This window comes from Electrophorus electricus, chromosome 18 (genome assembly GCF_041902795.1).
Source record: "Electrophorus electricus isolate QZ-2024a chromosome 18, ASM4190279v1, whole genome shotgun sequence".
In the NCBI taxonomy this organism is placed as follows: Eukaryota; Metazoa; Chordata; class Actinopteri; order Gymnotiformes; family Gymnotidae; genus Electrophorus; species Electrophorus electricus.
The window spans coordinates 8,562,501-8,587,266 of NC_137514.1; the positions used below are offsets into that span (position 1 = coordinate 8,562,501).

Sequence of the window (24,766 nt, forward strand, 5' to 3'; positions counted from 1 at the left end):
GGGTATTGTGTAAAGTTCTCACGGAAAAAAAAAATAGCCCAAGATAAAACAAGCAGGGGATTAAATCTTCTGAACTGGGATAGCAATTGGGTCAGATATGTGATTGGGAGGACCTATCTGAATCAAATGTTACATGTAACCATTGTTTGTTTTTCTTTTAAACACAATGAGATTGTTTAAGAGACACTCGGATGTGATGTCATTGTTTTGTTTGTGAAATCAAGTCTTTACTTGCTTTTGGTCATCTGCACCTTTTGCATGTTCAGACTTGTTGCAGTATTGTTCCATACTTTTGTGAACATTCCTTAATGCAGATTCATCCACAGTGTGCAGCTCAGCCAAATATAAACCCAGCTGAAGGAGTATGGCACTGTGAGGACTATAGTTGTGTGTGTGTGTGTGTGTGTGTGTGTGTGTGTGTGTGTGTTATATATAAATATATATATATATATATATATATATATATATATATATATATATATATATATATATATATATATATATATGCCAAAATATCACATTCTTGAACCATTTTAGTAAAACAAAGTTGGAACTGGGAAAAGGTTCAGTATGCCTAGCTGGCTCCTGGCATGACACTAAACTAACGATCTCGCCACCAGAGATAAGACCAATTCCAAGCCACTTTTGTACAATGCCCCTTTCTTAAACCAAATTATTTGTACTGCTTAGATAGCTAAGTGGTGTCCTTTGGAAACAGACACTTGCCCTTTGGAAGCAGACTGCCACTTCCACCAATGCCAGACTTTTTTACATTTTTGTTGAATTTGATTTAATTTGATGTACTGTAAGGAATGCATTTTTAAGTACAAAGTGTACTGTGTGGGGGGAGGGGGGATTTGAAAACTGTGGGAAATAAGTGAGAATTTGTGTGGGAGTGATTGTGCATTGGTCAAACAGTCAAATGAGTGAAACATTGATGATTAATTTCTCATTTGAAAATTTCTCGCCTTTTAATGAACTGCCGTACACTTTAATGTTTCTGTTTCCTGTTACAATAAGTGTTCACTCACATTTCATTTTCATTTGTGACATTACAAGTGTTTTATCCATTTGTGTATGAGGTCTCAGAAATGTAATGATTTCACATTTTCCTGACAATTCATTCAGCAATGCATGTTTAGTATGAATATATTGTTTTAATATAAGTCTCACAATGTTTCTGTTGTCCACTCCAAAAAAGGTCCAGTATTTATTTTTATATCACAATAGAAAATTTTGTGGTTGAAATAATTTGATTCTAAAAGTCCAACTGTAGTGTCTTCAGACACACAGTATAAATGATGCAATAATTTCATGATCAGTTCATTTACCAATACCTGATCAGTTACAAATTATAATTGATAAATAACTCATCTAATCTATATTCTAACTTCAATAATTTTCTTCAAAGTGAAACCTTAAAAATGGAGAATAGTGTATTTTATATAGAGAGTATTATTACAAGTCAGATGTGTACAGGTCAAATGTGAAATGAGTTAAAAAATGGATCCAGGTTTTTTGTTTTTTGTTGAAATGAAGTCAATAACAATGAAACTTTGTCTGTGTTTTTATTGTTTCTCAGTGTTTGAATATTAACGCTGTTTTATGACACTGAAAACGTTTTACAAACGCTTTACAAAAGTTAAATGGACAATATCTTAAGGGGGGGGCGGCAGTGAAAACTAAATTGTTTGTGGCGGTTACGTCCTGTGCTGTGTGGTTGCGGGGGGAGGGCGGATAAAAGCTAAAATGCAAACAGTCCTTATTGGCCCTTTAACAGATCCTACTATAGATATGCAATTTAACTTAATGTACTTGGATCACAAACTAGGTTTCGTCAGAAACGCACGCAACCTCGGTTACAGTGTTTTGCGTAATAAGCCTGGGCTAGTGTAAATACAGGGTCAACAGCATGCAGGCTGCGCGCAGTAAGGCGCTTTGGGGCCGGACGTGACCCGTGCGCGACATTCCCTCTATCGGTCGTCTCCCAGCTCCTCTTGGCGAAGCAGCGACAACATTTTCAGGAAGAATAAAGTTCCTACACAGACCCGAACTCGGCTGCCAGGATTTACAAGTCTACCTTGAATATGTGGAGAAAGAACGCGGCGTTGCGCGAAACTCTCACCGGCCTCTTGCTGCTGGCTACGTTTTGCGATGCCCACCAATGTAAGTAGTAACCAGTAACCACAGGGAGTCACAGCACCGCACCGCACTGCACTGACTAAAACGAGCCCTCGCGGTGTTACAGACTCGTTCCACTTCCTTAGCAGATTTTTCTGGTTTGAACTCGATTCATATCTACGTAAAGTTGCACTGGATTCCACGTTTCCATGTCACCGTTTACCATCGAGACGTTGTCTTATGGGATTGTGAAGACCTAAATATTGGATATTCCTAAATAATATGAAACTATTTTATAATGCTGCAATATCACACAAAGTCGGTAAAGCATGGTCCATTTGCTATGCGATGTTAGTCTTTTGACGCAAAAACGTCGTTAAGTGCCACCATTATGGTTAAAGACCGCTAAACGTTTTTTTTGCGCGTTGGTGTTGCCAGTCCCGGCGTCGCCAGAAACTTCGCTGCTGTGGCTTAACTGAAAACCAGCACGTGGTGTCACGGTAAATCCCTGCGTAAACGGACGTGCTTAATCTGGTCAAACCTGTATGCAACTTTCTCCTTTTCTGTTTCATGTGCCTGTTTATTCCCTTGTTTCAGCTACAGTGAGATGCCGAAGATCATATCCCCTTCCCTATAAACCTGAAATTTTTATTCTCGCAAAAGCTTGCAATTTGTAATCGTATGCGAATCAATCTTAGTTCCGAAACCCAGTCCTTTTCTCCGTCAGACCAGCTGTTTTCTATACGTTTAAAAACAGCATCGTACTGTAAAAATAATCCCCCCCCCGTGGTTTTTCGAGTCCTGGCGCAGAGCAAGGCATCACAGTTTCTAACGCGGCATCGCCGGGCAAACTCGTTGTTTGAAGAAAGAAAAAAGGGCAACTTGGAGAGAGAGTGCGTTGAAGAATTGTGCAGTAAAGAGGAGGCACGGGAGATCTTTGAGAACATCGCTGAAACAGTAAGTGGTGTTTCCATGGGTCTGGCGATGCTCTCATGAGTTTTGTTGTTTGCTGTTGTGATTTTGTTATTATATGTCTTGAATCCTAATGTATCGTAAAGTCTGCGATTTTATTGACTTCAGTGATGTGCAGTTTGTGTACAGCACGTCAGTGATTGCGCATTATCGATAAAACGCACTTTATCTCTGCCTTCAGATCAATGAACCGCTCCATGCTGATGACGCATTTTGTGCTATTTATGTGTGGTAAAGTCACGTGACTAGTTCTCTGGACAGTAGTGCAGAACATCAGAAAACAAGGGGCAAGAAACAGCTATAGGCCTATTTCCATCTTTCTTAAATTATGTTGGGTGACTTGGTTTAAAAAGTAAGTTGATTAACTCATTAACTTGTCAGGCTTGATTAACTTGTCAGGCTTTAAAAAAAACTCTTGGGGACCTTTAGTTTTTATATTATTGTAAAAGCTACAAAAAGCAAAAAACAAACAAACAAACAAACAAAAAAATCCAGTCTAATATAATGATATCTGACTTGTTTATTTTAGGACTACTTCTACCCAAAATATGTTGGTAAGTCATTATTTGTCTTTACATTAATCCTCAGTTTTCTCAAATTCTGAAGAATTATATCAGACCTACATCTTCATTATGATAGTTTAAATAGTCAATACTAGTCTCAGAAGGCCAATTCAGTTGCATTCTTAAATTCAGAAAAGTAATGTTACATAGTAGTCTGTACTCTCACTGTGTAAAGCCTTGCAGAAAGATTGTAAAATTAAATTGCAGAAACACTGAAAATCCTGATCACAATGTTTTTTAAACACTCCAGATGTTTCGCTGTGATTACATTACACTGTGGTTACAACATTACACATTAGCACAGGCTTTTCCTTTTATCCACTTACTGTGATGTCCTGATGCTCAATTCATTAACGATGCCACAGTTGAGCTCCTTTAGGTAAACCTGAATAGAAAAAACGACATCTTTGTGTTTTAGAGTGCCTGGGCTCTCATCGTGTAGGTATAACCAACTCGGGTGCTGATTCTGAGATTCTTCAGGACCTCCGCAGCTGTGTGAAAGGTCAGTCTTGTTCCTGGAACTGCCATGTCCTGTTGATATTGACAAAACATGGGCAATGAGATGAGACCCAAATCTGCTCCAGAGGGCCAAGCCATTAATGTATTTTGTGAGATCACTCTTGCCAACTAATAAGCCTTCAAAGTTTTGACATGCCATAAGAAGTGCTGGGCTTTTCGTTGGACTGAGATGTTCACGGGCGTTGTGTGCAGAAATCACGGACCAGTGCCAGCCTCTGCCCTGCCACAAACATGGGTATGAACGTTGCTTGGACGGCCATGCCACTTACACCTGCATGTGCAAGCCCGGCTGGACAGGCATGCACTGTGAAGAGGGTGCGTGGACCCTGGTCCCTGTCCCATCAATCACACAGTCACAACATAGACCCATGTGCATCAGTCAGTGTAAAGAGCCATGTTCCAGACTATAAACTCACAAATACCATACAATAGTAAAATTATGATTGCTAATTACCATAGATGGTAATAAAAAATTGGGGAGAAAAATATATAGATTCATATTGTATAAGATGTCTATTTAGATTTTTGGAGACTTGTTGTACAATTGGTAAGAATACATTCTGTTGGCCAATTTGGGTAACTAGAATTGTTGGTTAATCAAAGTGTAAATTTAGTTTGCTTTGTTGTTTTCTAACAGACATTAATGAGTGCGAAGATCCAGAGTTCCTCGCTGGTTGTAACCATAAGTGCTTTAACGTACCTGGGAGTTTTCGTTGCACATGTGAGGATGGGTTTTACCTGAAGGACAACATCCACTGTTTAGGTGAGACATCCCACATCTGGAAAGCACACAGATCTGAGAACAACACCAGAGCTGGTCAAACACGCCTCACACCCACAAAACTTATGTCCTTGAGCACTGTATTTTATTATAATCTCCCCTAAATTAAAGCTCAAATAAGCACTCCAGCAAAAAACCCTGGGACAAATTAGTGGTCATCCCAGCTAGGAATTTTATGTTGCAGGATTGTTCCTCTGAGGGCCTTTTTCTTGGTTATCAAAATATTCTATACAATATTCTTAGAATGTACCAGGTCAAATGTATTGAACATTGTGTCCAGTTTTTTATCATTGTATTTAGCATTGAACACTGTTTTGTTACCAAAATGTTCTACAAATATTGTTACAGTTGAAATTTTCCAAGATCGTTCAGTGACCAGTTATATAAAAAAAACTGTGTTAAATAGGCGTTCAAATAACAATGCAAGGAGATCAATAATAGTGTATAATGTTAGGCATGTTTTTGCAAATGTTCACTGTTATATTAGATTTTTTAATTTAGATAAGTGCTTTGTCATAATTGATAAGGATGATGTGACAGGTGCGGAGAGGGAGACAAGAGTGCGGAGTCTCTTTATTCTCCATAATAAGATAAACAAAGAAGTGCAGCGGTGAGATGGCCAAAGAGCAAACGCTAAAGCAAAGAGCTGGCAGTAACACTTGAGGTGCTGGGACGCACCACTAACACCTGGGTTGTCTAGTCACAGCAACGAGGAAACAGTGCGCAGCACTGGACAAGCATACTTGTGGGCTTAACCTGAAGAGAAACCAAAAGACAAATAAAGAACAGATGAAGGCAGTCAACAATCTGGGACTGGGAATGGGGAAGACACAGTGTGTGTGTGTGTGTGTGTGTGTGTGTGTGTGTGTGTGTGTGTGTGTGTGTGTGTGTGTTGGTTAATGTGTGGGTGGTCTTGGGTGTGTGTGTTTGGGTGTGTGAGTGGCAGTGGGCGTGTCCCTTGGGCTGGGTGCCTGGTGCACCATCACAGATCCTAGGATGAAAGTATAGTGAGGCAGCCTATTTGCAATGCATTTGGCCTAAAAGTTCTGTACATCCATGTATTGTCCATTTGTAGACTGCCCTTTAACTGCCCACTGGAATTCCTTTCTTTGTAGGTGTATGAAGTACTCATACTTCTTACTGGTCAGAATATCTTCGGTAAAAAGTATTCGTAAGCTGTAAATGGCGTAAACCATGTCCTTCACCCAGCTTTGGTGGAGCGCCTGATCCAGATTCAGTTGACTTCCCCCCTGTTTCATGCTGTCAGCCAGCTGGATCAGAGCCCCAGCAGCTGTTTCAGGAATGCTGGGATTTTTCCTGTAAGAGCAAAACACAACTCCAGCCGAGCTATGTGGCCACGCGTGTCAGGAGACCTGTTGAGATAAAAACATTTCCATCTCCATCACACACACGTGCAGACGCACCCCCACACCTACACTTCTATTATGTGGATGTTTTGTTCTCTCAGACCCCACTGTCCAGGGTAGCAGATTCAGTTTAAAAGTGGCTGATCTTTTGTTCTGTAAAATCCCTGTAAAAATCACATATTCCATATACAATACATAAACATGTAGCGGAGCTCTGATATACTTTACATAATGAAATTATAATAGCACATTAACATTGATATTCATATAAAAGCCTTTTCATATAGTATAGGATCTGTATGTAAAAAGGGCCATAATAATTATATATAACCAACATATAGAAACACATGGTCATATTATGTGTACAGACTTTTTGCATGAGTGCTGTAACAGTGTTTTCCAGTCCTTGACCTCCATTTGGCTGGGTGCCTCTTTGCTTTTACAGGAAACAGCCCTTTCGACATAATGTTGCCTGTTTACAGCTCAACATCTGAGAGACATTAATATGCGTTTGTGCGGGTCTGAGGCGCTGTTTATCATGTTTTGGTGGAAGAAATGTTTGCAGCCGAAGACTGAAGTCTCTGGAATGTGGGCAAACCCGGATGTGTCAGTAAGATTTTGAAATAATGAGAGTAGCCACATGTAGTGTCTAATCCTTATGTCACCTCCAGATATTAACGAGTGCAGACTTTACCCCAGCATCTGTAAGGAGCCGGCCAAATGTGTCAATACGCCAGGCGCGTATGAATGCCAGTGCCCCAAAGGATACAAGTATAACTTTACCTCCCATGAGTGCCAGGGTAAGAGAACACACACGCATATGCGCACACACAAACACAAAAAATGTTATGTAACAACTAATGTTTGGGTGAAACTCCTCACCTCTTATGCTCTGAATTCCCCTGTGGTCTCTTGGATAAATGTTTTCATGCTTCATGCTTCCCTGTCCTCTCTGCTCCTCCTGGTCTGCTGTACCTCCTTGGTTCTTTAGAAAAAGAGAGTCCAGCCCTCTAGTGCATAGCAGAAGCCACACAGAACTCCAGCCTAGGCCACCCGGGTTCCTCCCACCTTCTCCAGCTTAACATCACTTGAACCCTATACAGTCCACTGACGTCTGTGCCCATGAGCACTGGCAAATTTGCTATAGACCTTACATTAGTGGGCTTTCACTTCCATGCACATGCACTCCATTCACCACTAGAGGGCGCTATACGCCAGTTAACACTGCTTAAGCATCATGCATGTCAGAGCAGAACTCATTTTCTGGTCTTTTCTGGTGTTTACACTTTCAAACTGCATTACAAATATCACCTCAATGGATGACTCAAGTAGTGTATATAGACCAGCAGGCCCTATAAACAACACAGCATCATTGGGACCTTACCACTAAGGGACTGATATTTGCATGCGTAGCACAGCGTCGTGAATAAGACAGCTCATGACCAAGGTATTTTTTGAGATCACATAGCTAAAACTGCAAAATATACACACAGGAGAAGCAAACGAGCATAATATGGGTTAAACATAGTATTAAATTTGGCTCCGATTTGCAATGTATTCTTCCCTTCTCTGCTGTGGTGACTGAGCCCCGGCCTGTGTGCATGTGCTGGCCAGACCTGGACGAGTGTGAGCAGAACATCTGTGAGTTCGACTGCACTAACACACTGGGCAGCTACTCGTGCCAGTGCGACGGGCGTGTGGGCCTTAAGCTGTCCGCTGACGGGCACACGTGTGAGACCATCCCTGTGTGTGTGCCACTCTATGACCACAAGCACGGGGAGATGCTCTACCTGGGTGAGCAGTTCACCGGGGGGCCGGTCATCTACCTGCGCTTCCGCCTGCCTTTGGAGAACAGCCGGTGAGGGGAGGGCTCCACCCTAGGGCTGAGCCCGCTGTCTGAGCTTTAGACCAGGGTGGGTGTTGGGTCGGGTTGGGGCCAGTAAGCGTCTCCCTTTGTTTGCCATGTCCAGGTTTGCCGTGGAGTTTGACTTCCGGACGTTCGACCCGGAGGGCGTAATGCTGTACGCAGAGTCGCTGCAAGATTCGTGGTTCATGTTGGGCCTGAGGGGCGGCCGCATCGAGGTGCAGTTGAAGAACCAGCACTCTGTCAAGGTCACCAGCGGAGGCAGAGCCATCAACGACGGCCTATGGCACGTGGTGGGTGGTGACTCGGGTGATGCTCGTGCGTGTGTTTATGGGCTTATAAACAGCTTGTTTAACTAGAAAATAAAGTTTGACGTCCGTTGTTCAAAATTCTGCTCAGGTTTGTAAACTTCCTTGCTCTTGTACATATTTGATTCTTTATACATGGGTCACACAACTTTGGTAAGATGCAGAGCTTGTTAGAAATGTACCTAAAATATGCTCGAGCATGAAGGCAACAAAGTGAATTGGTAAATTAAACACATTCACGCAAATAATACTGTATATTTCAGAGATGTCAGTGCACGTAGTGCCCTGATCTTACATTATATACAGAGTAATAGACAGCGTAATAATTGCAGAAGTGCTGGTTATAAACAGCCCCACAGAAAGGGCCTGTTTTGGGGTTGAAGCTTAACCGTTTGGCTGTGGTCCGCTGTTTCTTCTCTGCCGTGCACTGATTCCCAGATCTCTGTGGAAGAGCTGGAGAAGAGTATCAGCGTGAAGCTCAGCAAGGAGGCGGTGCTGAGCATCAGCAGTCCGGGGAGCCTCTTCGGCACCACCAGCGGCAAGCTGGACACCAAGGTTTACATTGCTGGCTTGCCCAACCGTAACACCAGCCTCATCAAGCAGGTGCGTGTCTGCCCCAGCCGGAGCGCACACACGCGGACCACGGTTATCTCGCAGTGCACCTCACCTCAGTAAACGTGCACGCGCACGTGTGTGTGTGAAACTTCAGATCAACCCCAGGTTAGACGGCTGCATCCGTGGCTGGAATCTACTAAACCAGGGCACCTCCGGGGTGAAGGAGGTCATCCAAGAGAAGGAGAGCAAACACTGTTTCGTCTACGTGGAGAGGGGCTCCTTCTTCACGGGGGCTGGGCCTGCCTACTTCAACATCGACTACAGTGAGCGCCTGATGCCAATCCACGCAAATGATGTTAAAGTCGGCAAATGATGTTAAAGTCGGGACTGATCTCTTCAGTCCGACTTCAACACTCATACAGCTGCACTCACAAGCTTCCTGCATGGAAGCTGGTTTCCTTCTGAGTTTATTTTCATTATCCTATTTTGATTATCTGCTTATATACAATTCTGTGTAATTGTACATGTAATGATTTTTTTGATCCTGTAACAACATGTGTGCACATTATGTAGGTTTATACGGTTTAAATCAAGGTTTACCATGAAAAGTTGTAAATGCCTGAGGAAAAAGTGGCCCATGCCCCTGTCACTGTGCTGGGTTCATGTGTTTGTCTGCACAGGCAGAGATGGGCAGTGGACAGTGGATGTAGAGATGGGCATTCGTCCATCCAGCAGCACGGGTGTTCTGTTCACCCTTGTTACCAACAACACTGTGCCCCTCTCAGTCACCGTGGTAACTCAGGGCTCCATCGATGCAGTAAGCATAGTACATTGAAACCTCAACAGGAAAAACCGTATATATCATGACTTTGGTTATAAAGCATATTATTTCGTACATGATTATTGTCCCTTTTTGTTGTATGCCATTGACAAATATAGAGCTTAAACAATATGTATGTTTTAATATGATGGACCACATTTGTTAGATTAATCTTACTATCAAATGTATATATTGATTCTGTAACAAAGTACTGTATATGGGATATGTGTTTCTTATAGACCTTTGCACATGGGTAACCAACTCTTACACTTATGACTGTACGGCCTAAATGTTGCTCAAAGCCATGTGTAGTTCAGCACTTCTCCGTCAGTACACCCCTTCGTGAAGTTCCTTGGACACACACCTCCACACACACACACACACACACACACACACTTGGCTTCTCATCCCCATCTCAGGACCTGCAGGTGTTTTTGGACGGCATTCTCGTGGCGACGCTCCAGTCACTGATGCTGTGCTATCCGGAGCACTTGGTGGTGAGAATGCAAGTGACCGCGAACAGCCTCCAGCTCTCTGCCAACTCCTCCAAAGTGTCGTATGCCGATGCCGAGCTTCTGGGCCAGGCACTGGCTACGCTCAACACCACCATGCAGCAACCAGTGGACACCTACATCGGGGGACTGCCAGGTGGGTGGAGTGCTGCTGCTTACACTGCCTTCAATTCAGTCACTTGCTGTGTGGGGACGACCAGGCATAGCTAACACACACCAAGTCACCACACAGCACCGCGATTTGGAATGTAGAGAAACTGTGCAGAGACCATGGAAGCTGATTACTCGGGCTACTGACTCTAAAACACACCACTGTAAAAAAGAGAAGAAACAAAAGATGCACAGTTATGTTATGGTAAGTTTGTTAGCCATCCTCTTAAACCCCCTAGCAATGAATAGTTTCGGACCATTGAACCTCTGAAGGCTGAAACATGGTTTAAGGTAATTGTACACCTAGTAGATGCACATGCAAAACAGGTGCACCTTATATAGTGGCCAGTGAGCACAGGTGCAGCGTAGCTGTTTCTGAAAAGGTTGGTAGCAGGCAAATCCTTTTAGTCGACCTTAAGCAGCTCCCTGTCAGCACTAGTCCATCCTGAAGATGACATCTGCCGTTATTAATCCTTTGAAAGCTACTAAAAGAACTGGTCTGAACGTGATCATGACATCTTTTTAGTATATGCTTAATGAACACATGAAAGAAATATTTAAGAAAGAGAAAATATTTAAGACAAAGCTATTACTACCCATAGCCCTACCTACCACGGCAGAACCCGATGAGCTGTTGGAAAAGAGCTGAGTAGGCGGAATTAAGATCCTCATATCAGCATTTCCCGGAAATGGGAAACCGGGCCCTTTCACTGTGGATGTTTGTTTAAGCTTTTCTCTCCCCATCTGTTAAATGTGTAGCTTTCTGTCCGGCACTAAGAGGTGATCACTTGAGGTAATCCCTCTCTCCACAGATCTTCCTCTCTCCGCTACGCCAGTCTCAGCCTATTACCACGGCTGCATCATGGAGATCCGCGTGAACAAGCATCTGCTCGACTTTGACGAAGCCGTCAGCAAGCACAACAGCATCAAGTCTCACTCCTGCCCACCCGTGCATCCTCCCGAGCCCCCCGGCAGCGGGCCTGGTCCTGCCCCAGCCCGGAAGTGACGGGACCAGCACGGGCGCAGTGGAGAACGCCTGCGTACCTGCCCTTATTGCTGTCTGTCCGGTTGTGAGAGGAGATGGTAAAAGGGAGAGAGAGAAAAAGAAAGACAGACCCAAAAAGGGGGTCTGGAGTTTTCCCTCTTTTCCTTTTTGTGGATTTTATTACACATGCCATATTGAGAACCCTGTGAATATTAATGATACACGCTGTTATCCTGAAGCTGTTGAAGGGCATTTCCTTCTGTATATTTCCACTGTTTTAAAGAAATAGCAGTTGACGCAATATGGAGCTGAGCTCTGATTGGTTTAGAATATGTGTTCCGATTGGATGTACAGAATAAGACAGATCCAATTTAAGATTTCTTAAATAGGATCACCCAACTTTCTATTTTTAAACGAGATGAAGAATAGTCCTTTTTACACAGATCAGTGAGAACACAAAACTTAGTTGGCTAGAAGTGTTTACCATGTACTGTGTAAACAAACAAGTTTCTGTTGTGCGTTTTACAGGTTATAGTGGATTTAGTGGTAAAAATCTATTGTGAATTGTAATAAAGTACGAAAATCCAATGTTTCCAGAAAAATCAGTCTCTTCTGATTTAATTGGATACTGGGTGACAGGAGGCAACAGTAGAGTGATCTGCATACTGGAATTGCTTTTCTGCATCATGTTAATGATAGCATAGAACATAGAATGTTTCCCATTTTAGCCTTTACAATTATGCGTTATGCCCTTGTGTAATATTCATCTGAGAAACATTATAAAAATAAGGGGATGACTTAGCTGGTTGATTGAAATGTACCATACGAAGAACGGAAAATCATATAAGCTCAAAGGGAAGAGATTAAGCAGAGTACAGCATTTTGTCATGTACAGAAAAGTGGAATATGGCAGATGAATGATGCAGCATATCAAGGTGTTAGTGTGTTGCGTGTTGCTGAAATCGTGGGCCTGACTCATGCCTATGGCAATTCACGTGGCATTGATGTGTCTAAACGTTCATGCCAAGCGTTACCCAGGGGTCTCTCAGCAGAGACTCTAGGATTCAAGGGTCTGCATACTAGGACCTGACACAAAATATTAGACCTTTGGTCAAAGAACCTGGTTGTGCCTTACTCTGTCTCATCTCCTACCCTCCCCACCCCATCACCTCTGGATTCATATCGTTTAATTAAACATTTTAAATAAACCTCATTAGACCTATTGCACAATAAACCTAACACCACTGATCTATATTATGAAAACTATTTGTAATGTGTTATATCGGAACCCGCACCGACTATGGAAATTCTTGAGTCATCTTGTCTAATAAATCTAAAGATAAAACCTCATTAACACAGAGATAGAGTGATGGGCTTGGATATTTCTATGTTATTCATAATAACTTGGCTCATTAACGTGAAGCTTCCAGAGTACTGCAGCAATAACCGGACCGTGAGCTGGCGCTCACTGTTTTGCAGGGGAAATTTCTGCATTGGGAACTCCCTGTCGTCCGCGCTGCAGTTTTAACTTTCCACCAGTAAAAATCGTCGAATCTGCTGTTCGTGTTTTGGGGCAGGAGAGACGTGATGAGGGCAAACTAAGCCGAGAGAGCGGAGAGTGCCGAGCTCTGTCTGTGCCGTAGCGCTGGTGGTGTTGAGTGGCTGTGGTATGTGGCTGGGTCTGAATGTAGCGGTGTAGGAGACTCCCCCGCTGCGGAGGGAAAGCTTGCGCTGCGCGGTCGGTCGCTACGTCTGAGCCACAGAGGGTGAACTTTGCCGAGCTTGACGCAGAACCAAACATGCCACTCGCCTCGGGTTCCTTGTTGATCCTCATGTGCGTCGCCTGCTCGTCGGGGTGTAAGTACACAAATACTAGACATTTCAGATGTTGTGGTTGCTAGAATAATCTGAACGGAGGACTTTTCAAACAAATGGGAAGAACAGCAGCTAACATTAACAGCAAACTCTTCAGGACACTCGCGCACCAACCAGTCCAAAGAGTGGACCTCAGTAGTTGCTATTAACAGTTAGCTAGCTGGTGTACGCTTACTAATGTGCATTAGCTATATGCCTTAAGTGTTCTTTACCTGGACAAACCGTGTTTCGCAGTGTCCTTGTCGCCTGAGGAAGCTAACCAGTTTTTAAGAAGAAACAGAAGAGCGTACCAGGTTTTTGAAGAAACGAAACAAGGGCATTTGGAGAGAGAATGCGTAGAAGAGATATGCACCAAAGAGGAGGCAAGAGAAGTGTTTGAAAATGACCCTGAAACGGTAAACCTCAGCATCTTTTTTTCGCAATTCCCGTTTTATTGTGCTTAGTGAATTGACTCAGCAACCGCACACATGCTGCAAAGCTGTAGCGATACTATGGCAAAGTGTACACGGGACACGGCAAAAGTCACGGCAAACAGCTGTGTCGGTGCCTGCTCTCTCTGCTAGCCGCGAAGGACCTTCGGTAGGTCTGAGCTTGTGGCGATGACAGCCGTCGACCTTTCGCCCGAGCTGAGCACTTCATTCTTGGTGCCTCGTCTAAATTCAAACGGCGATTTTCTTTCGCCTGCAGTGCATGTGTTTTGCAGCAGAGTGAATGACACAACTTCCCGAAAGTCTGGATGATTTAACGATGCTGTTTTCTGTGTCCGAGCACTTGGCACTGAGGGACAGTGTCGTGTTTGTGTTGTAGCCTCTGGATGATCTGTGTGCAATTGCTTGGTGCGTATTGAAATATTTAGGAGTTCTCCCATGATCCATTTTGATCCTTTATGCACTTTCCCCTCAGTGTTTAAGACCTGTGAATAGCTGGATCTGAATTGCTGCTCCGCAGAGATCTGTAATACCCATCTTGCTTTCACTTTTTCAATTGTAATTGCCCAATCTCATAACAGACTTTTTAAAATGCTTGCGCTCATATGCGCAAAATGTAAGCCCCATAATCCAACTGCAATTAGAGCAAGGATTACTGCGACTTTTTTGCCTACTCGCAAGCAATGGAGACAGCTTGCGGTTTATTATAATTATCTTTAATAGTTCATTACTGTAGACTGAAAATGGCCTGTTTAGGAAGGAAAACAGTGATTTATGCAAATGAAACAAGTCTATAGTAATGATTATTGACATGAAAGAGACCAATGGTGGAGCAGTGATGAGTGCAGTGGATTGGAATGTGTTTTTAATCATAGATAAATGCCTGATGGGTGTCCCATGTGCTTATATCTGACGTGTTATTTGCCCTACACGTAAGAGTATTGTACCCAACATACAGATTAGGTAGAGAGTTCCTGAACGGACTGTTAAAGTAGTTCAGACATGGTTGTACTGTGATTAAAAGAAACCTTTGTATTTTTTTGGAACAAAGATAGATCCCTTTTGATCCAGTGAGGTGTCAGGGCTATTATTAGAATGCTTATAATCATATTTTAGAGGGTTTTGCATCAGTGGTCCCACCTGAGAACTAAATGAGAACATTGATTAGAAAGGCACAAGTGAAAGAAAAGGGAAAAAAAAAACCATGATTGGGTGGGACAGAGTTTCTCCTCTCTCATATTTCAGTGAACGGAGACGAGGGAAGCGGAGTGTGCAGCACAGGATGAGGATTAAAGTGGGTCCTCACCCTGTGAGGATGTGCTTGTGTGTGTAAGGCTACAACAGTTTACATACCTCGTGTTCACTGTGTTCGTGACTGTGTGTGTGTGTGTGTGTGCGCGCGCGCGCGCGCGCGTTTGTGTATGCCTGTCTGCGTGTGCATGCTTGTATGTGAGGAGGCGGGGTATTGCAACTCCTCGTGTGCATTATTAGTGGTGCATCCGTGCAGTCGACGCCTTACTTGCCGGTACTCTGACTCGGCATTTCCTTGGGAATGCAGCAAACGCGCAAGCCGAACGGTTGCCGGGAGACCGAGCGGTTGCCGCGTGGATGGAGAGTGCACCGGGTGATGTGCCCTCCCTGTCAGCTCACGCTGTTGTTTCAGCCGCTTTAGGACTGCAGTGCTCGTGCAGGTGCTGAAGAAAGTGCCGTTTTCCTCTCGCGGGATGGTAAATAGTCTGCGTCGAATTAATGACTCATGATGACAAAAGCTGACTTGGAAATTCACAGAAAGAGCCCCATGTAGAAATCAGGTCAACTGCACAGCATGCCACGCCCCACAGGCCTACAGATGTGTGTGTGTGGACTGGGTGGAATGATGACTGTCAGAGGCATTTTACACACTATAACTGGCTTGTTTTCTAAAGCAACACTGATAAGAGTCCCAACGTGTTGGAACAGGAGGAGGGTTAGATTAAAGCTAAAATACAGGGCATCACTGCACTATCACAGCATCGGGGCTGTTCACAAACTCATGTCAGAATTGTGGGTTTCGAGGTAGAATGATAAATATCCACAAATGTTAATAGGGAAATATTGGAAACATAAACTGTACTGTACTATTTAATTAATCGAGTCCTAGTTACCTAACTCACTCTTTCTTGGTACCTTTTCAGGATTACTTCTATCCCAAGTATTTGGGTAAGTCATGAAACACTGGCCATAATCTCTTCGCTCTTCCCAATGCAATGGACAGAACATGGTGTGTATTTACCACTTTCGACAGAGGATGTCATCACTTGAGAACCTTCCTTTTGTCTGTTTAGTCTGTGTGGAGAAGTTTGGAAGTGCAGGCAAGAAGAAGGAAGACCTGGTCACCTGTGTCCACAGTGAGTTGACATCGTGCGCCTCTCATTTCCACCCTCTCTCTGTCCGTGCCGTTCTCTGTTCCATCCGCTCTCTCGCTCGCTGGTTTATAAATAGCTAAACTGGAGAGCAGAGTTCTGCAGCTACAGCTGCAGTGCAGTGGCGCTGTGAACAGAGTGAAAGAGGCATTAGGAGGGAAGGGGAGGGGGGTGGGGGGGGTGGACCAGGAACACATGCAGAGGTCCTTGCCGGTTCCGCTGTCATTGACAGTCGGCGCCAGCGCAGCCTATCAGCTTGTGAGAAGATCAGCGGCAGTGTGTGTGTGTCAGCGGCACTCTGAATGAATACAGTCACGCGTGGTCTGCGTGTGACGCAAGCTCGCAGTGCTCGCGTGTGCTGGAGGCTCGTCCCTCGTCCCAGCCCGAGTGTTTCTGCTGAGTCAGAGGCAGCGACAGGCTGGCTCAGAATCATGAGCTCTGATTGGTTGGTTTTGTTCCAGCCTGGAATCCTGACTCAGAACAGAGGATGCTGTGAATTTGTAGTATCCTTTTCTCCCCCCACCCTCCATTTCCATCTCTCTCTCTCTCTCTCTCTCTCTCTCTCTCTCTCTCTCTTTCTCTCTTTTTCTTTCTCAATCCCTGCTCAGGCATGCCCAGGCTTATCTTTAAGAAATGAGCTGATGCAGTGTCAGTAGCACACCAGAGGCACTACAGATGTGTGTGAATGGAGTGATGAAACACAGTCCTTTAAGCACTGCACAAGCTTAAGACGCAGCTGCTGAGAGTGAAGGGCGGAAGAAAGCAGAGCACTAGACGCAGTTTGTTGTTTTCATCCAGTATTGCCTCAGCTGGATGACTTGATCTCAGCTCTGGCCTCTCTGTCTCTCTCATTCTCCCTCTCGGTCTGTTCAGACATTCCAGACCAGTGTTCACCCAATCCGTGCCATCACCTGGGGACGGTGCGCTGTGAGGACAAAAAGGGCGAATTCCACTGCCACTGTTTCACAGGATTTGCTGGCAACACATGCGAGAACGGTGAGAGTCACTAGTCTTCATTCTGAAAGGATGTCCAGCACATGATACAGTCAGTTACAGATATCCATAGAGAAGGTAAATCACCGTGCAGTGCAAGACTGCTGGCAGACATGAGTAATCCTATCTCGCACCTTAATGTGTAAATTAGAGATGTAGCTATGGTTTATTGGTGGGGAGGGCAACTGAAAGAAACTGCCTAATGCGGAGTGTCCTCTGATGTCCTCTGACTTGCATGACTGCACGTTTCCCTCGTCCTCTGGAAGGTGTCTCTTCTCTCCCACTCCCTTCTGTTGCTGCAAGCTAAAATAATGTAGCTTTTGTTAGCTGATTAACAATTCTCATGGTATTTGTAGTCCAGGCTGTAGTCCATAAGTTCATTTACCGAAAAGGTCGGCATGTTGGTTCATCGCGGTGGTCACACCTACCGGCACTGCAGAGTGACTTTCTCCCAGACACACACACAGAGGGAGAGAGAGAGAGAGAGAGAGAGAGAGAGAGGTGATTGTTCCACTGCAGTGCTTTTGCACACATCCACTGTGACTCATGCCTTCACCTACAACTATGGAATGACGAGCAAGATGAAAGGGTGGACAGAGCAGCTTTTCTAGTGCTGAGCATCACCTCACTATGCAGTCAGTCGTGTCTCAGATGTTTCATTAATATCACTGCAGGAGGTGTTTTCCTATACAGGTTCAACTGAGAGGAACATGTGAGACAGTCTGTACCAGCCTCAGGTCTCCCTAACACTGAGTTACTGTATTGCCATGCTTCCTTAAATCCCAACCCACAAACCTGGTCCAGTCGCAGTATGTTTGTTTAAACCTGATTTGTTCAGATAAGCCCTGCCCCTTTTAAGTGACTGGCTAACGTAGGTTTATGTTCTTCTCTTATTGGCAGATGTAAATGAGTGCAGTAATAAAAATGGAGGGTGTGATCATGAGTGCAGAAACACGATGGGAAGTTACCACTGCTCATGTCACGATGGTTTTACACTGTCCGGTCACCACAGGTGCCTAGGTACGTCAAAGGCAGTTTGGTCAGACCTGCCAGTCATAGTGATGTCTCTCTTCTCTGTAGTCTGCAATGATTGCATGCGCAACATGTGCTAGTCAAAACAATAGAGAGCAAATTAAACCTTCTGGGTACTTTTGGTCTGAAGTACTCAAACTGAAAATAAAAACTTTTCCAAGTTTTTATTCCCACACCCTGCTTTTTAATACATGCCCAAAACATATTTATAAATCAGTTTCCAAAAAGTATTTTTAATAAATTACATATCCAAGATAAATTTCAAGCATTTTCCCCAGATAAATTCAAATGTTCAAAGTGTTTATTCAGTCCAGATTTTTTTTTTTTTTTTTTTTTAGATTTCCTTACCCCTTGATCTTACATTTTAACCAAGAACCTGTAATACAGTAGACGGCCAGCATTAATACAGCTTTATTATGTGTGAAAGGTCATTTATGTGTGTTATGAATGCATCATAAATGAATCATAGACTAAAAGATGACATATTTATGACCTATCTGAATTATCCAGCTGTAAACTGCTAGGCTTGGCATCGTGACACCATTGCATATTCCTGACTCTGTTCCAGATTTTGATGAATGTACAGATATTCCTGACATATGTGGTACAGCACAGTGCAGGAACACAGTCGGGAGCTACGAGTGCCTTTGTGACTTGGGCTACGTCTATGACAACAAGACCAAAGCCTGCCTAGGTAAGTCAGAAGCACTACCTTTGCTAAATGCTAAGGACTAATGCCTTTAGATGTGGGCCTGCATACTTGTTGACACAAGTAATTGAATGTTAGGAATTCTGTCCGGGGTGTAGTGGTTTTTGCATCTTCAACACTGTTCATTTCCCTTTTGAGAAAAGTAGAATATCCAGAATAGGGGAAAGCCACCAACTTAATTCATGTCTTAACAGGCTCCTGGCTGTTCCCACACTCCCATGTGCAGGGTGGCAAAAACACAAAGCTCTTACACCAGCTTTCAGGGAACATAATAGGTTACGGTTTGATTATAGCCTCCATGAGGAAGGAGCAGGACGTGTTTTGAAAGTGTAAGGAGTCAGATCCTCCTGGCACAGGTATAAAAGTGCATGTTATGAGCACTAATCAGTCTTATTCATTGTTCCACACTGTGGGCTGCCAAAGAATCGCATAGTTCATCGTTCCCAAGCTGTGAAAAATTTCTTTGACCGCATATACGTTAGGCCTGCTTGAGGTGCTGTTGGCTTTTCCCTTTACTGTCGGCGCTCGTCTTTTGACCGTCTGCTCCCTTCCCATAATCACAAATCCAGTAAAACCAACCTAAATAAATCCAGTGACATGTATGAATAAGTTTTTCTTTTGCACACGTGTTGAAGATGAACTGCACCTTTGCTCATCCTTTTCAGTTCCGCGTATCCTTGTGTGCTGAAATATTCTACTCTTTTCAGTCTAAGCATTTGCTGCAGCAGCCATCACCATAATGAAATACCAAGCTCAGCATCTTAACAATTCTTTGGAGGGAGGCAGATGAGATACATGAGAACTAAATCTGAGATCTCATTTTGCAACCAAGCACATGATTATCTTTTAATGCCCTGTTCCCAACATGCAGGAAATAGACTCTGCATTTCTAAGGCATGTAAAGTTACTTTTACACTACACTAACAGACAAAAGGAACAATGCTGTGACCCATATAGCACAAATACATGCAAGTCTTACTCAAGGATTGCTGTTCATTTCTTCCAATCCTAAACATTGGTTTAAGGGTTGATGAGGTTACATTTTATCCCCAGTTTGCAAACAGAAAGCAAAGAGGCAAGTGTGTGTGTGTGTGTGTGTGTGTGTGTGTGTGTGTGTGTGTGTGTGTGTGTGTTAAACCTATTAATGTTAAAATGGTTTGTTTCTAAACAGTAAGCTATAACCCAAAGAGGTTATTTTGTTGGAAATGTGGAAAATCACAGTTTTGAATGATTAAGAACCATGTTTCAGGCTTGTCTACAAGCTTAGTGCCTGTTGTTGCTGTCTGGGTAAAGGGACTAATTTTATCGTTATTCTCACAATATAACAGATGTGGATGAGTGTGAGTTAGGCGTGTGCATGGAGGAGTGTGTTAACACGCCTGGGAGTTTCCACTGCTTCTGCGATGGCCGGCAGGGCAAGAAGCTCGGGCAAAACTTGAGCAGCTGTGAGGTAACGTTTAAGCTGATGTCATCATCTTGTATGACAAACCTTTACTATTGTGTACATTTACTTATACTCATAATATCTTCACAACAAAAATGGTGCTGTGACCCTGTAGGGAAAATGTGGTGTGTTCTATCCCCTTTATCTGCTTTTGTATTATTCGTAACTGTGTGTGCCTACTCTTATACACGCACCCTTTCTAGCCCATAGAGACTTGTTTTCCACTTGACATGAGGAGGAACTCTCGCTCCCTGTACCTGGGCCGCATGTTCAGTGGGACACCTGTGGTCAAGCTGCGATTCCGCCGCCGGGTTCACACTGGGTGAGCATCTTGACTCCATCAAATCTCCTGGAGTCCCCACGTATGGCTTCAAGCACGTTATGCAGACACACAGCACTTAAAGGTTGTTGGTTTTTTTTAAAGATGCTCTTATCTGCAGCACATGGAATAAGGCCAGTAGAGTGAAAAAAGCAAACCTATTACAAATAACTGTCCTGTATCTCCATTTAGTATTGACCGTCTCTTTTCCTACCCAGCTTCACGGCAGACTTTGACCTGAGGACGTACGACTCGGAAGGAGTCGTTTTCTTCGCGGGTGGTCACTTGAACAGCTCCTGGATCGTGCTGGCCGTCCGCCAAGGAAAGCTGGAGCTGCAGCTGAAATACGGAGCCGTGAGCCGCGTTACCAGCAGCGGACCACTGGTTAGTGACGGACAGTGGCATAAGGTAACTGCACACCGACGAGTTTGAGAGCGCCCGAGTTGGCTTAGGTGGCGTGGCCCAAATGCTGTATACTATGTATTGGGGCTATTCTAAACATAGTGGACAAATCTGTTGCTCCCACTTACATTTCTTCGACTGGCTTTCAGATCTCAGTGGAGGAGCAGGCACGGAGCCTGGTGATAAAGATCGACAGGGAGGCGGTAATGAAGATTGCGGTAAATGGAGATCTGTTTACTCTGAAGAAAGGCATGCATGAGCTCAACCTAACCGTGGGTGGGGCCCCCTTCAGAGAGGACGGACTGGTTAATAAGGTAATTGTCTAGATGTGAAGTTAGTCTGTTAAATTTATCTTTACCTTGTCTGTGTTTTGTTTTCCATCTCTGTTTCCTACTCCGTGTCTTATTTTAGTTACTGCTGCTTTATAGCTTGTGTTTTTTGTTTCTACCCAAGAATGTGGTATTCAAGACTGCCAGAGAATAAGCATACAAACTCCCTTCCAAAGTAAACAAAGCCATTTATAAGTGCAATCTAGAACAGCATGCTTCCTTCTGCTCAGACTACTGGCCTGAGATTAGAACACATGTACAGGCACTGAGGCATATGGCACCATTTGACATTCATCATTTACGCAGGTACACAAGCCCAGTTTACAGAAAGCCATCAGCAATGTGCGGTATCTCATGTAATTCACAAACATGGAAGACGGGTTCAAGCTCAGAATTTCACCCTTCGAGGCAGAGGCATCGAGCAGTTCTTTGGGAGGTGCTGCTCACTGTAACTGCGAGCACACTTACACCATTGCTCTTGGTGTTGGCGTTCCATAAGGCTGCCTCTGGTGGGCTGGACTCTGCCAGTAAGTCTGTGGTGTCCTGCCCAGTAGAGCCAGTGGTCAGGATCTGCTCAGCCTTTGCCACAGGGCCTTCTACTTACGGTTACCTCACATCAGACCAAAAAAATAATCAAATGTAAGCATGGCCAGCAGCAGGTGTGTGGATCAAGATTTTGGGTCCCGCACATGTTGTTCATTTCCATGGACACAAACTGGGACACAGCCGTGTGAACAGTTGTCTGACTGATTTGCCAGTAAGCCACTAATCTCCTATAACCAATTTTCTTCAGGAAGCTGTTTTTGTCTGCATGCATTTCCATTTGTTTTTGGTCAAACAAGTCAAATTCTGACCCATGGTCGTCCTGTAACAAAAGCTGTTTTGTAGCAGTAAAAAAAGTGTCCATTGCAGGGGAAATGTATACTTCCCCCCCCCCCCCCCATGTTTGCACACTGCACCTCGCACTGTACCCAAGGTTTTTGGAAGCGTTTGGAGAACAGATTGCTCAGGCCTGGCCTCGTGTCTGACCAGGGTTCCTCCATGTGTCTTCTTTTATTGCACTCCAGTTGAACCCACGTCTAGACAGCTGCATGCGTGATTGGCACTGGCTGAGTGGCGAGGACACGTCCATCCAGGAGACCATCCGCTCCAACACACGCATGCAGTGCTACTCTAGCGAGGAGCGCGGCTCCTTCTACCCGGGTCAAGGGTTCGCCTACTTCAACCACAGCCATGGGGCAGGTGTGCACATGGAAGTTTGCTGATGTCGACTTAGATTAAACAAATATGTACCAGATTGGTAAAACTGACACAGGCACGTTCCAGTGTGGCTTTTTGTGGTTTATGCTGCTGGGTGCAGGGGGTGGGCCACACACTTGTCACTGACACCCCTCCTCCCCACACAGGCTACACGCAGGCTCTCAGAGTACAGTTGAGTCTACGGCCCGCCTCTAGCACGGGAGTTCTGTTTGCACTCGTCCGCCAGGACACCGTCCCTTTCTCTATCTCCCTTTCTGACTATCACACTGGGAGGAACGAACGGGCAGAGGTGAGTGTATTTTTGTGGCACTTGTACAGTCGAAACTTGTACAGTTTCTCAGCAGAGGCCTCTATTATTTGAGATTATCCAAGGGCATTGGGAAAACTGTAAGGCCTGGCTCTTTTTTGCTGTCAGAACAGAAGGAATATCTTATCACGCACCTGAGTTCATTCCATTCTGTATCTGGCTCCTTTTGTAATGGGAAGTTTGTGGGCCAGACCACACGGACAGGGCATGATATATGAGATACAAGTCCAAAGTGTCCTGAGAGCTTAAGGTTCATCTGACATCATCTCCCTCACGGCAGTACGTGCTGGTGTCTTTCGGTGACGTGATTGTGGCCAGCGCCACCATGCCCCTGTGCGACTCGAAGGTGCATATGGTGAGAGTGAGCGTATCTGGCAACAGCACAGTGCTTGAGGTGGATGGGCAGCCAGCTCTCTCTGAAACTCTGGAGCACCTGGAGCCTCTGGACCTCTCATCCTCATACAGCACCTTTATCGGAGGCATACCGGGTAAGGCTGAACTGAGATCAGTCCTGTGTGGTGTCTTTGTTTTTTTTTTTCCTTGCAGTGGCTGAGTGAAGAATAGAATTTGGATGAAGGTTGTGAGGCAGTGATGTAACTGAACTAAGTATTAAATTCTTACCGTGATGATGAAACTGTCATTTTAGTGAAGCAAGTTTTGTTGGTATGGTCTTCAGTTCAGTTGTGTACAATTTAGATTGAGGATAAACTTTGGCTCTTCTCTACAGATGTTTCTCTGGTGTCCACGCCGGTCTCAGCTTTCTACACAGGCTGCATGGACGTTATGGTTAATGGCCGCCTGTTAGACCTGGACGAGGCCCAGCACAAGCACAACGACATCCGCTCTCACGCCTGCCCTCTAGTGAACCCCCCAGCGTAAGAGGACCAAGACCAGTTTGAGGCCACAGCAGATGCAAAGGCCTCGTTTCTTGAACCTAGCTTAAGCTGACCGCTGGAACCAAAATGCCTTTGAAAGAAGACCTTTGAGTCAGAGTGAATTTTAGTTCAAGATTAAGCTTAATCTGGGTCTTTAGGGCTGTCACTACAACGCCTTACAGAGCCCCCATCCTCTCCACTAGAACAGTGCCCTAGTTACAGCAACACTTACACTTACCTTTCCATATACGAGTTCTGTTTTGTCAAATCGCCTCTGGTATTCTGCATAGCCACGACCATTCTGCATTCTCATTCTGCAGCACTGCCCCCCCCCCCAAATTACAATAGTCCCCCCTCCAACAGCAAACGTATACACAATCACAAACACTGTAACTGGTGTATTTATATTAGACTCACAGACACAGGAAATGTATACTTGCATTATAGACCCGAAAAAGCACTGCGCCCCACACACGCAAGCTACTGAGAAGAGAGTGCGCTGTAACATACTGTATATGTAAATATGAGTGTATATTGCTTTTTTTTAGGCAAAAGCAAAAGATCAAGACATCCAAGTACTTTAAGTTCTAGAATGAAAAGGTCTTTAGTCACCAAAGGCCTAGTAGGTGCTCCATGTCAGCGTCATTTTGATTTTGAGTTCTGTCCCTCATTTGTTTATTTGTTGTTTTTAATCTTCTGTATTATATATGAAGTCTGTTGTTTTGCTGTCTCTCTCTGCTGTGGGCTCCTGGTGTGTTCAGCTCATGGGGAGATCTTTAGTCTTCGCCGCCTAACTGGAGACTTGAGTGCTTTTTGGGGGATAAATAAAAATAAAGGAGGTTGTAATAATACCTTTTGAACTCTGTCCTACATT

The 24,766-nt window shown here is 44.3% G+C and overlaps 3 protein-coding genes across 10 annotated transcripts in view; all 3 read left to right on the top strand.

Annotated features, from left to right (window-relative positions):
- The window catches only part of rasa3 (RAS p21 protein activator 3), a 34,459-nt gene extending 32,905 nt beyond the window's left edge, over nucleotides 1-1,554 (top strand). For all 4 annotated transcript variants that reach the window (XM_081700908.1, XM_027009382.3, XM_027009387.3 and 1 more), the window contains one exon: nucleotides 1-1,554. This exon is cut by the window's left edge and continues 625 nt beyond it. The gene's annotated coding sequence lies outside the window, so the exon portion shown is untranslated.
- Nucleotides 1,555-1,928: 374 nt separating this feature from the next.
- Nucleotides 1,929-12,119, top strand: pros1 (protein S). Of its 4 annotated transcripts, none has more exons than XM_027008993.3 (14): nucleotides 1,929-2,166; nucleotides 2,921-3,078; nucleotides 3,623-3,647; nucleotides 4,075-4,158; nucleotides 4,368-4,490; nucleotides 4,813-4,938; nucleotides 6,995-7,123; nucleotides 7,938-8,181; nucleotides 8,294-8,480; nucleotides 8,934-9,098; nucleotides 9,205-9,373; nucleotides 9,731-9,867; nucleotides 10,290-10,518; nucleotides 11,345-12,119. In XM_027008993.3, exons 1-14 carry the CDS (start codon nucleotides 2,088-2,090, stop codon nucleotides 11,536-11,538), a joined length of 2,049 nt encoding a protein of 682 aa, XP_026864794.2. In that variant the 5' UTR covers nucleotides 1,929-2,087; the 3' UTR covers nucleotides 11,539-12,119. The 4 variants fall into 4 exon arrangements, with proteins under 4 accessions (XP_026864794.2, XP_081557036.1, XP_035390545.2 ...); XM_081700910.1 differs by having other exon boundaries at nucleotides 1,931-2,166; nucleotides 2,719-3,078; XM_035534652.2 differs by having other exon boundaries at nucleotides 1,931-3,078.
- An 851-nt stretch (nucleotides 12,120-12,970) lies between these two features.
- Nucleotides 12,971-24,743, top strand: gas6 (growth arrest-specific 6). 2 transcript variants are annotated; one of them, XM_027009006.3, is made up of 15 exons: nucleotides 12,974-13,374; nucleotides 13,627-13,787; nucleotides 15,995-16,019; nucleotides 16,145-16,207; nucleotides 17,096-17,218; nucleotides 18,116-18,235; nucleotides 18,816-18,941; nucleotides 20,285-20,406; nucleotides 20,604-20,722; nucleotides 20,938-21,127; nucleotides 21,271-21,435; nucleotides 22,518-22,692; nucleotides 22,857-22,999; nucleotides 23,298-23,505; nucleotides 23,745-24,743. In XM_027009006.3, the coding sequence occupies exons 1-15, from the start codon at nucleotides 13,317-13,319 to the stop codon at nucleotides 23,894-23,896; spliced, it is 1,950 nt and encodes a 649-aa protein (XP_026864807.3). In that variant the 5' UTR covers nucleotides 12,974-13,316; the 3' UTR covers nucleotides 23,897-24,743. The 2 variants fall into 2 exon arrangements, with proteins under 2 accessions (XP_081557038.1, XP_026864807.3); XM_081700912.1 differs by lacking the exon at nucleotides 17,096-17,218 and having other exon boundaries at nucleotides 12,971-13,374.
- The last annotated feature ends 23 nt before the right edge of the window (nucleotides 24,744-24,766 follow it).